The sequence below is a fragment of the Ornithorhynchus anatinus genome, chromosome 1 (genome assembly GCF_004115215.2).
Source record: "Ornithorhynchus anatinus isolate Pmale09 chromosome 1, mOrnAna1.pri.v4, whole genome shotgun sequence".
NCBI classification, from domain to species: domain Eukaryota; kingdom Metazoa; phylum Chordata; class Mammalia; order Monotremata; family Ornithorhynchidae; genus Ornithorhynchus; species Ornithorhynchus anatinus.
In genome coordinates this window covers 132204290-132216481 of record NC_041728.1, presented here as the reverse complement: position 1 = coordinate 132216481, position 12192 = coordinate 132204290, and the positions used below count along the sequence as shown (strand labels likewise).

General features: G+C 48.6%; 1 protein-coding gene and 1 long non-coding RNA gene across 8 annotated transcripts in view; one reads left to right on the top strand and one right to left on the bottom strand.

Annotated features, from left to right (window-relative positions):
* The first annotated feature begins 815 nt into the window (after nucleotides 1-815).
* ABCC5 (ATP binding cassette subfamily C member 5) overlaps nucleotides 816-12192 on the top strand; it is a 105784-nt gene continuing 94407 nt past the window's right edge. For 2 of the 7 annotated variants that reach the window (XM_029074126.2, XM_029074116.2), the window contains exons 1-2: nucleotides 816-929; nucleotides 6598-6781. In XM_029074126.2, coding sequence (XP_028929959.1) covers nucleotides 6653-6781 — 129 coding nt within the window. In that variant the 5' untranslated portion in view covers nucleotides 816-929; nucleotides 6598-6652. Of the gene's footprint in view, nucleotides 930-2043; nucleotides 2079-4536; nucleotides 4807-4829; nucleotides 4850-6597; nucleotides 6782-12192 lie in introns of those variants that run through there. The other 5 variants (XM_029074111.2, XM_029074063.2, XM_029074070.1 and 2 more) reach the window with 5 other exon arrangements.
* Nucleotides 4893-12192, bottom strand: part of LOC114814765 — a 32603-nt gene continuing 25303 nt past the window's right edge. Inside the window, exons 2-3 of the long non-coding RNA XR_003762573.2 lie at nucleotides 7825-8103; nucleotides 4893-5097 (exon numbers count right to left, since the gene is read on the bottom strand). This is a non-coding gene — a long non-coding RNA (uncharacterized LOC114814765). The remainder of the gene's footprint in view (nucleotides 5098-7824; nucleotides 8104-12192) is intronic.

The window sequence follows — 12192 nt, the reverse complement described above, 5'->3', positions numbered from 1 at the left end:
AATACCAGCATTATAATTATTATCCTTTCCAGCGCTTAGAACAGTGCTCTGCACACAGTAAGCGCTTAACCAATACCAACATTATTATCCTCTCCAGCCCTTAGAACAGTGCTTTGCACACAGTAAGCGCTTAACCAATACCAGCATTATAATTATTAACCTCTCCAGCGCTTAGAACAGTGCTTGGCACCCAGTAAGCGCTTGACAAATGTCATTATGATTATTATTTATCCCTTCCAGCGCTTAGAACCCTGCTTTGCACATAGTAAGCGCTTAACAAATGCCATCATGATGCTTATTATGTGGGCCAGGTCCGGCGAGGAGGTGAGCAGAGCGTGGGGGCTGGAGATGTTCTTCCCCTCGACTTTATTTATTGCCATTGTTCTTGTCTGTCCATCTCCCGCGATTAGACTGTAAGCCCATCAAAGGGTAGGAACTGTCTCGGTTGCCGACTTGTTCATTCCAAGCGCTTAGTACAGTGCTCTGCACATAGTAAGCGCTCAATAAATACTATTGAATGAATGAATGGAGAGGTTTCTCCAGGCGCGCAGAGCACTGTGACAAGCGCTGCGGACTGGATAAGGGCCTCTGCCCGCGATGGCCGAGAAGGTTCCAGGAAGACATCCTGCGACACCCGGGGGGGCGGGGGCGAGGACCCGGCCGGCCGCCAGGGGGCGCAGCGCCCCCCCTCCCCGGCCCTCCGCGGGGTCTTCTGGGAAATGTAGTCCTCCGCCGCCGGGGCTCCCGTTTCCCTCTGCGGCCGGCAGGCGGCGCGGACTACAACTCCCGGCCGGCCTCGCGGCCCTTTGTGCGGGGCGCAGGCGCCCTGAGGTGCCCGGTGCCGCTCCGAGGGCTCCTGTGGGCGCCGGCGCCGATGCTGGGCAATCCTGCGGCGGGGCCGGGCCGGCCGGGAGGGAGTCAGGGAGCAGGTAGGGCGGGCCGGGGCGCGGCCATCCCTGCGGAGGAAGACGGGGGCCGCCGCGGGGGAGATGAGGGAAGGGAATCCCCCCCGCACACATGGCGGGGGCGCTGCGGGGGTAAGGAGGGAGCCGCGCTCCCGGCTCGCCATGGCGGGCACCGGACGGCAGGGGGCGCTGCGCCCGCGGGCACGGCCTGGCGCGACCTCGCCCCTTCTGCGCATGCGCGGTGCGGGTTGGGGGGGGGGGGCAGGCATCGGCGCCTCCCTGGGAGACTGCAGCTGGTGCTCTGTTTTGGACGCCCTTTGGGAAGCCCCAGCCAATAGTAATAATAATGTTGGTATTTGTTAAGCGCTTACTCTGTGCAGAGCACCGTTCTAAGCGCTGGGGAAGTTGCAGGGTCACCAGCTTGTCCCAGGTGAGACTCCCAGTCTTCATCCCCATTTTGCAGATGAGGGAACTGAGGCCCAGGGAATAATAATAAGGATGGCATTTGTTAAGCGCTTACTGTGTGCAGAGCGCTGTTCTAAGCGCTGGGGAGATGCAGGGTCATCAGGTTGTCCCAGGTGAGACTCCCAGTCTTCATCCCTATTTGGCAGATGAGGGAACTGAGGCCCAGGGAATAATAATAAGGATGGCATTTGTTAAGCGCTTACTATATGCAGAGCACTGTTCTAAGCGCTGGGGAGATGCGGGGTCATCAGGTTGTCCCACGTGGGGCTCACAGGCTTCATCCCCATTTTGCAGATGAGGTAACTGAGGCCCAGAGAATAATAATAAGGATGGCATTTGTTAAGCTTTTACTATGTACAAGCACTGTTCTAAGCGCTGGGGAGGATACAGGGTCATCAGGTTGTCCCACGTGAGGCTCCCAGGCTTCATCCCCATTTTGCAGATGAGGGAACTGAGGCCCAGAGAATAAGAATAAGGATGGCATTTGTTAAGCGCTTACTATGTGCAGAGCACTGTTCTAAGCGCTGGAATAGGTATAGGGTCATCAGGTTGTCCCACGGGAGGCTCACAGTCTTCATCCCCATTTTGCAGATGAGAGAACTGAGGCCCAGAGAAGTGAAGTGACTCGCCCACAGTCACGCAGCTGACAAGTGGCAGAGAGGGGATTCGAACCCATGACCTCTGACCCTCCAGCCCGGGCTTTTTCCAGTAAGCCACATTGCTTCTCATAAGTCACTTCTCATGAGTCACCACAGACTCCCAGCTCATTGTGAGTAGGGAGTGGGTCTCTTTACCCTTCTGCTGTCCTCTCCCCAGCGCTTAGCACAGTGCTCTGCACACAGCGCTAGTAGTGACGGCGTTTGTTAAGCGCTGATGAAGGGGTAGGCGGTGTGCTAAGCGCTGGGGTGGGTGCCAGGTAATTGGGTTGGATACGGTCCCTCGTGCGACTCACGTCTCCATTGCCGCATGGTCCATTCCAAGCGCGTAGTCCAGTGCTCTGCACATTGTAAGCGCTCACTAAATACGATCGAATCCATCCCCATTTTAATAAAAATAATAATGATGGTATTTGTTAAGTGCTTAAGATGGGTCAAGCACGGTTCTAAGCGCTGGGGTAATAATAACTGTGGCATTTGTTACGCTCTTACTGTGTGCCAAGCACTGTTCTAAACTCTGGGGTAATAATAATGATGATGGTATTTATTATGCTCTTATTATGTGCCAGTCACTGTTCTAAGCTCTGGAGTAATTATAATAATGATGGTGTTTTGTTACGCTCTTACTATGTGCCAAGCACTATTCTAAGCGCTGGGTAATAATAATTATGGTATTTGTTACGCTCTTACTGTGTGCCAAACACTGATCTAAGCTCTGGGGTAATCATAATAATAATTATGGTATTTGTTACGCTCTTACTGTGTGCCAAACACTGATCTAAGCTCTGGGGTAATCATAATAATAATTATGGTATTTGTTACGCTCTTACTGTGTGCCAAGCACTGATCTAAGCTCTGGGGTAATCATAATAATAATTATGGTATTTGTTACGCTCTTACTGTGTGCCAAGCACTGATCTAAGGTCTGGGGTAATCATAATAATAATTATGGTATTTGTTACGCTCTTACTGTGTGCCAATCACTGTATTAAGCTCTGGGCTAATCGTAATAATAATTATCGTAATTGTTACGCTCTTACTCTGTGCCAAGCACTGTTCTAAGCTCTGGGGTAATCGTAATAAAATTATGGTATTTATTGCGCTCTATGTGCCAAGCACTGTTCTAAGCTCTGGGATAATCAATAAAATTATGGTATTTATTGCGCTCTTACTATGTGCCACGCACTGTTCTAAGCACTGGGGTAGATATAAGGCAATTAAGTTGTCCCATATGGGGTCCACCATCCTAATTCCCGTTTTATAGATGAGGGTACTGAGGCGCAGAGAAATAGGCGCTCAGTAAGTACGACTGAATGGAGACCAGGCCGCCGTGGACTCAACTGTGCCTTGCCTCTGCAGAGAGGTTGGAGCCGGTCCTTGGTTTCTTTTTTTTAATGGTATCTGTTAAGCAGTCACTATGTGCCAGCCACTGTGCTAAGCGCTGGGATCGATCCAAGCTAACGCCCAGGTCCCACATGGTCTTGAATCCCCCATTTTGCAGAGGAGGGAACTGAGGCACAGAGATGTGTGGTGACTTGCCCAAGGTCTCACAGCAGACAGGTGGCGGGGCTGGGATTAGAACCCGGGGCTTCCCGACTCCCAGCCCTGAGAACTGACCATTAGGCCACACCGCTTCTCGTGCTTTTTGGGGCACTTTTGGTTGTGATGGGGCTTCCTGCCCTTAGCGTCAGGGTGGCACCAAGGACTGCCACCAAACCGGTTCGGAAAGGGGAACGAGCGTCTGCCCCTGAGCAGGAAAACGGGTACCTTCTCCCCCTTTTCAAGGACTTTAAGTGCTTACTATATGTCAAGCACTGTTCTAAGCGCTAGGGCGCAGCGTGGTTTAGTGGAAAGAGCCGAGCTTGGGAGTCAGAGGTCGTGGGTTCTAATCCCGGCTCCGCCGCTTAGCTGCGGGATCTCGGGCGAGTCACTTCTCCGTGCCTCAGTTACCTCATCTGTGAAAATGGGGATTAAAAAAATGTGAGCCCCACGTACCCTGTATCTACCCCAGTGCTCAGCACATAGTAAGCGCTTAGCAAATACCATAATTATTATTATATGAGTTCATCAGGTTGGATGACGCCCCAGTCCCACATGGGGCTCAAAATCTAAGTAGGAGGGAGAAGAGGAGGGTCTTGGACCCTCGAAGGTTGGAAGAGAGTGTGCAGGAAGTTGGGGTCAGGAGGCCTGTCGAGATCGGAAACTTCAGGTTTGGGAAAAGCAGATGGATACGAGGGCTGTTTATAGATTTTTAAAAATGGTATTTATGAAGCGCTTACTATGTGCCCAGCACCGTACTGAGCACTGGGGTAGATCCAAACTAATCAAGTCAGAGAGTCCCTGCCCCACATGGGGCTCACAGACTTAATCCCCATTTTACAGGTGGAGCAATAAAGGCCCAGAGAAGTGAAGCGATTTGCCCAAGGTCAGAGAGCGGACAGTTAGAACCCAGGTCCTTCCGATTCCCGAGCCGGTGCTCCCTCCGTTAGGCCGAACTGCTTCTCGGGTTTAATCTGGTTTTAGTTGATGACGTGATGGCGGCTCTCCTCAAATGCAGGAGCAGATAAGCCCTTGGGGCTCTACGGCACAATCCGTCATCGGACAAGGTGACTTCGTTTTTAGGCAAGTGGCTTAGCTGGACCCACGTAGATCGGAGCCCTTAAAGGAAACCAGCCTTCGGAAATCAATTTAGAGCTTCTGTTCTCGCGGAGCTGGGAGAGAAGGTCTCGAGAAAATCCTGTGGATGTTTAGAATTTAGACCTGTCATTATTAGCGGAAGAGTGAGTACGCCTCTTAAAAATGGTCTAGCTGCAAAATTGCCCGGTAGGACTTTCCGTATTTATAAAAATGCCTTAACGCTGCAGAATGTGGCTCGTCAAATGATGTATTAAAGGGTTCGCTTTGTTGGAGCTTGCAAGGGCGCGGGGAATGTGTAGGGAAATCACTTACTGAGCTTGGGGGGAAAGGAGGTGAGTCAGATGAGAACTTCACGGCCCACATCTGGGTTGAGTGGGATCCTTATTTTAATTTTTTTTCTCTTCTTTTTCGAAAAGGAAGATCGGTGACTCAACCTGGAATTAGGAATGGGAGACGTAGTTAGGGAGTGGTCGAGGGTCAGGTCTCTGCGGGGGAAAAGGGGGTGAGACTTTCTTAGTTCAAGATCTGAGCGGTGCAGGGGTCAGAGTATCTTTCTCGGTTAGGAGGGTGTAAGCTGTGTAAACCTTTTCCGGCATAAAATCCCAACAGGACTGGACTTCAGGTCATCTGATTTCTGCACAACAGGGAAGTCACATTTTACTTCTCTCCCTTCCTTCCCTTTTCCTCTGCTCCCCCTCCTCTCCCTATCACCCCGACTCGCTCCCTTTGCTCTACCTCCCCTCCCCACAGCACTTGTGTATATATGTACGTATTTATAATTATACGTCTATTTATTTTATTAATGATGTCTATATATCTATAATTCTATTTATAATGATGCTACTGATGCCTGTGTGTACTTGCTTTGATGTCTGTCTCCCCCAGCCCCTTCTAGCTCTGAGCCCGCTGTGGGCATGGATTTTCATTCATTCAGTAGTATTTATTGAGCGCTTACTATGTACAGAGCACTGGACTAAGCGTTTGGAATGTACAAAATGGTGACAGAGACAGTCCCTGCCCTTTGACGGGCTTACGGTCTAATCGGGGGAGACGGACAGACAAGAACAATAGCATGGATTGTCTCTATTTGCTGCTGAGTTGTACTTTCCAAGCGCTTAATACAGTGCTCTGCGTAGTCAGCGCTCAGTAAATACGACTGAATGAGTGAATGAATCTTAGCGTCTGTTGAATTTGCCTGTGTTTTAGTGTTTCATTTAGGAGAGCTTATTTAGACAATAGGAGCTTGAAATGTTAGCACTGTGTGATGATACAGGAAGATTTTTGTTGTCATTAAGTATATTTAAAGGTGTAAGTCTAATGCGATTGGTTTCCAGAGCCATTTTTAGAGAAGCAACATGGCCTAGTGGAAAGAGCGTGGAGATGTGAGTCAGAGGACCTGAGTTCTCCTCCCGGCTCCACCACTTGTCTGCTGTGTCACCTTGGACAAGTCACTTGACTTCTCTGGGCCTCAGTTCCCTCATCTGTAAAAGGGGGATTAAGACTGTGAGCCTCGTGTGAGACAGGGACTGTGTCCAACCCAATTATCTTGTATCTGCCCCAACGCTTAGTACAGTGCCTGGCACATCGTAAGCACTTAAATACCACAGTTGTTATCATTTTCAAATGCTGTGTTAGGTTCACTTAACTGTGTTAGGGTTAGGAAGAGGGGCGCTGTAGCTACCTGCTGGTTTTTAATCTAATTTTTTTAATGGTTTTCTTGGCCTGGACTTGCAGGCTAGGTTTTTTCATGCCCGGCTATTTTTGAACCGAAGGCTGAAGGTAAATAAGCTCATGTGCTGGAATACAATTTCTCGTAAAGCTGTTACGTAGCTTCATGACAAAGCTAAATATTCTAAGGCTCGGTTTAACAAATAAATGCTTGACCGTCACTAGATTAATGGGCTATTATTATTATTATTTTTTAACTCTTTCAGAAATTCTGAAGTGAAGCTAAGTTTCTGAGGATCCTGGCACTCTCACTGGAGAAAGATGAAGTCTATCGACATAGGAAAAGAATACATAATACCCAGTCCTGGGTATAGAAATGTGAGGGAGAGAGCCAGTTCTCCAGAACAATGTAAAGAGCCAGGAGAATTGAAGTACAAGCAGACACATCCGGTTAGTTTCTCCTTCTCCTTTCGCTTTTCTTGTCCGTCTGTCTGTGTCTATATATGGCCTTGCAAGGCTTTCCTTTTTTCTTTTTCTTTTTTGTATTTCTGGATCAGCTCATAGATACTATGTAGCCTCGAAGGTCATAGCTAAGACATTCCCTGTTTCCTCTTGGGAAAGAGACCGCATCCATGTTTAGAGCAAGGTCAATAATAACAGTAATAATTAGCGTATTTGTTAAGCATTTACTATGTGCCAGGCACTATTCTAATCCCGGCTCCGCCACGTGTCAGCTGTGTGACTTGGGCAAGTCACTTTACTTCTCTGGGCCTCAGTTACCTCATCTGTAAAATGGGGATTTTAAGACTGTGAGCCCCACGTGGGTCAACCTGATGACCTCGTATCACGTCCGGCGCTTAGAACAGTGCTTGGCACATAGTAAGTGCTTAACAAATACCGACATCATTATTATCGTTATTGTTCTGAGGGCTGGGGTGGATACAGGCAAATCGGGTTGGATGCGGTCCCTGTCCCACGTGGAGCTCACAGTCTCCATCCCCATTTTACAGATGAAGTAACTGAAGCACAGAGAAGTGAGGTGGTTTGCCCAAGGTCATGCAGCAGGCAGGTGGAGGGGCTGGGATTAGAACCCATGACCTTCTGACTCCCAGACCCGTGCTCCGTCCAGTATACCACGGGTGCCAGCCTCTCTTACGGGTCAAGTGATAGTATTTGAGCACGTACTGTGTGCAGAGCACTGGACTAAATGCTTGGGAAAGCACAGTGCAACAGAGTGGGCAGACCCAGTGCCTGCCCACAAGGAGCTTACAGTCTAGTGTCCACATCCTCCCTGTCTGTGCTTCCGCCTGTTACCTTCTGATTCTGAGTTGCCCAAAGCTGAGCAGGGAGGGGGTTAAGTAGGAAAGAGGTGTGACTTTTCTTACTAGCTTGTCCTAAAAATAAAATAAAAGTAATCCCCCAAATATCCCACCTAACCGTGACATGTTGGTATATATGGGGAAAAAGGGAAGAGGAAATGAGGCAGGTCTTACCCCAAAATAGATTTATTGTAATTACAGCCGACTTTCTCTCCCAGTCCTTTCTCCTCCTTGCCCTCCTCTTCATGAATGGAATAATAATCTTCCGGTTGACAACGAACAAAAAAAACTTGTTCCTTGAACATTTTTGTGGTTACTTAATAAAACTGGATCTTGTTGTACAGTCTAACTTGTTCAAGGCATTTTATGAAATCCTGTGACCGTGCTTCGTTTTGAATGTTGAGGGTGGGTACACCCAACTTGGCCTGAAGCTGTCGGGGGCTTCTGCAAAGACTAGGAATGAAATAAAGAAAACCTATATTAGCTGGATCCCAGTGAGAGGTTTGTATCTTAAAATGGTTTGTGAGGCCCAATTGCTTGTGTGTATGTGTGTGGGTCTTTTTGTGTGTTAGGTTCACTTTGGTGTAGATCAGGTTCCCTGCCCAACCTGATGGATTTGAGATGATTGGAGAAGGCGATTTTTTTCCTCCTCTTGATCTGGAGAATGCTTTCCTTTCCGGAGAACTTAAAATGTCAACAAAAACTATTTGAGGAAAAGATTAATGGAAGTGTGAGCGCCACATCAATTTTGTTTGGTTTTGACAAAAAGCGAAACGAAACTGGGAGCCAGAATTAAAATGAGGATTCATTTGTCAAATGGGGATTAAATACCTATTCTCCCACTCTGTTAGACTGAACCCCTTGGGGCACAGGGATTATATCCAATCTATTTGCAGTGTACCTGTCCCAATGTTTAGTATGGTTCTTGGGATGTAGGAAGCCTTTAAAAAACACTAATCATTCATTCAGTTGTATTTATTGAGCACTTACTATGTGCTCAATACTATGTGCGCACTGTACTAAATGCTTGGAAAATACAGTTCGGCAACAAATAGAGATAATCCCTACCCAACAATGGGGTACACTATTATTAGTGGAAAGCACCCGGGCTTGGGAGTCTGAGGTCATGGGTTCAAATCCTGGCTCCGCCGCTTGCCAGCTGTATGACTTTGGGCAAGTCACTTAACTTCTCTGTGCCTCAGTTACCCCATCTGTAAAATGGGGATTAAAACTTTGAGCCCCACGTGGGACAACCTGATGATCACCTTGTATCCCCCCCCCCCCCCCCCCCCCGGCGCATAGAACAGTGCTTTGACATAGTAAGCACTTAACAAATACCACCATTATTATTATTATTATTATTTAGCCAGTCAACACGGTCAGTGCACTTATATGTTCTGAAAGCCTATAATGGTGTTTTAAGCACTTACTCTGCACCATTCATGAGTTCGAATCCCAGTTCTGCCACTTGTCAGCTGTGTGACTGTGGGCAAGTCACTTAACTTCTCTGTGCCTCAGTCACCTCATGTGTAAAATGGGGATTAAGACTGTGAGCCCCACGTGGGACAACCTGATTCCCTTGTGTCTACCCCAGCGCTTAGAACAGTGCTCTGCACATAGTAAGCGCTTAAATAACATTATTATTATTATTATCATTCATTCAATCATTTATTGAGAACTTACTATGTGCAGAGCACTGTACTGAGCGCTTGGAATGTACCATTTGGCAACAGAGAGAATCCCTGCCCAACAATGGGCTCAACAGGCACTGTGCTAAGCGCTGGGGTAGATAGAATCCAATCAGGTTGGACCCAGTCCCTGTCCCACAGAGGGCTCAGAGTCTTCACCCCCATTTTACAGATGGGGTAACCGAGGCACCGAGAAGTGAAGTGACTTGCACAGGGTAACGCGACAGAGCCGGGATTAAAACCCCGGTCCTCTTGACTCCCACGGCAAGCAAACTGCTTCTGAAGGGCTCAGACTTCAAGGAAGTGGATTCTGTGTGAGAAATCAAAACAAAACCCGGGATATTTGCACGGGCCGGAACGTCAGCGACGATTCCAGCCTGCGCACGTTGGGGGAAGAAGATTTGTCCGTGCAGCCTCCGCAGTTTCTCTTTCCTCATTTTAACCGGCGTTCAGTGAGTCAGCAGAATATCAGGGACATTGTTCAGATGGGTGAGAACACCTGACTTCCCAGTCCGTATGGATTATTTTGTTTTTAAATTTATTTACTCTGAGCCTCTCGACTGCTGGTTCGTATCTTTAACAGCCAAGACCGTGTAATAACTGCGGTATTTGTTAAGCTCTTATTATGAGAAGCAGCGTGGCTCAGTGGAAAGAGCCCGGGCTTGGGAGTCAGAGGTCGTCTGTTCTAATCCCGGCTCCGCCGCTTGTCTGCTGTGTGACTTTGGGCAGGTCACTTCACTCCTTTGTGACCTCATCTGAAAAATGGGGATGAAGACTGTGAGCCCCGTGTGGGGCAACCTGATCACCTTGTCCCTACCCAGTGCTTGGCACACAGTAAAGGCTTAACAGATACATTTATTATTGTTGTTATTGTGTGCCCGACGCTGTACTAAGGGCTGGGATGGATACAAGCGAATCGGGTTGGATGGGCTCGCTGTGCCACGTTCATTCTGTCATTTAATCGTACTTACTGAGCGCTTACTGAGTGCAGAGCGCTGTACTAAGTGCTTTAAAAATACAATTTGGCAACAGATAGGAGCAATCCCTGCCCAACAACGGGCTCACAGTCTTAATCCCCGTTTTACAGAGGAGGTAACTGAGGCACGGAGAAGTCAAGCGACCCGCCCAGGGTGTCCCAGCAGACAAGTGGCGGAGCTGGGATTAGAACCCAGGTCCTTTGACTCCCAGGCCCGTGCTGTGTTGGAAGCTGGCTTTTGAGATGCCAAGGCAAGCCAGTGCCCTGGGGCTAGTGTTGACAACGATTCTTCTGGTGGAAAGCCTGGGGTTTTGGTTTTTTTTTTCCCCCTGCACCTGTGAGGTGTAATCCACAGGATGAGGTGACCCTTGTGGATGGTTTGTTGCTTTGATTGTACCCAGGTTATCGTGTCTTTTCTTTTTTTTTAAATGGTATTTGTTAAGTGCTGACTCTGTGCCAAGCACTCTACTACGTACTGGGGTAGAGACAAGGTAATCAGGTTGTCCCCCGTGGGGCTCACAGACTTCACCCCCATTTCCAGATGAAGTAATTTAGGCTCAGAGAAGTGAAGTGACTTGCCCAGAGTCACACAGCAGACAAGTGGCGGAGCCGGGATTAGAACCCACGACCTCTGACTCCCAAGCCCGGGGCTCTTTCCGCTAAGCCACACTGCTAATCAGGTTGGACACAGTCCCTGTCCCTGTCTTAATCCTCGTTTTACGGGTGAGGGAACCGAGACACCGAGAAACGAAGTGACTTGCCGGAGGTTGCGGCAGACAGGTAGAGGAGTCAGAATTAGAACCCAGGTTCTTCTGACTCCCGGGCTTATGCTCTCCAAACTAGTGCCCTCTGAAGCTTTGGAGAAAACTGAGGTCTGTTCCTAAGACTGTTTTGAGGAAACTGAATCTAGCGAACAGGCACTGTGAGGCCCGCTCCTCTGTGAAGAAAAGAGTGCACACGTTAAGGTCACTGTGGGTTTTTAAAAATTATTTAAGTGTTTCCTATGTGCCAGGCACTGTACTAAGCCCTGGGGTAGATCCAAGCTAATCAGGTTGGACACAGTCCCTGTCCCACATCCGGCTCACGGTCTTAATTCCCATTTTACGGATGAGGTACCTGAGGCCCAGAGAAGTGAAGTGACTTGCCTGAGGTCACACGATAGGCCAGTGGTGGAGCCAGGATTAGAACCCAGATCCTTCTGACTCTGTCTCCCCCTCTAGATTGGAAGCTCGTCGTGGGCAGAAAATGGGTCTATTTATCGTTGTACTTTCCCCAGTGGTTAGTACAGTACCGTGCGCCCAGTAAACGTTCAATGAATGCTATTGTCGATGAAGTTGATGAGTCTGTGATCGTGGACCAAAACACTGCCACGTTGTCAGTGGGAGACACTTCTAACTGTGGTATTTAAGTGCTTACTATGTGCCAGGCAGTGTACTAAGCATTTCTGTGCCCTCCCCTACGTATGTTACGCAGACCTCCAGCTCCATCCATGGGTTCACATTGTAGATAATAACTTTTAGGGGAAGAGAAAGGCCTGGTCAGGTCCTTCGGGTCCTCAGCTGAAAGCTTGGGTGAGGAGAATCGGTCACAGGTGAATCTTGTGGAGGAATAATGATGGTATTTGTTAAGCGCTTACTACGTGCCAAGCACTGTTCTACGCCCTGGGGTAGATACAAGGGGATCAGGTTGTCCCACGTGGGGCTCACAGTCTTCATCCCCATTTTACAGATGAGGGAACTGAGGCACAGAGAAGTTAAGTGACTTACCCAAGGTCACACAGCAAAGTGGCAGAGCTGGGATGATGGAATAGTAATAATGTTGGTGTTTGTTAAGCGCTTACTATGTGCAGAGCACTGTTCTAAGCGCTGGGGTAGACAC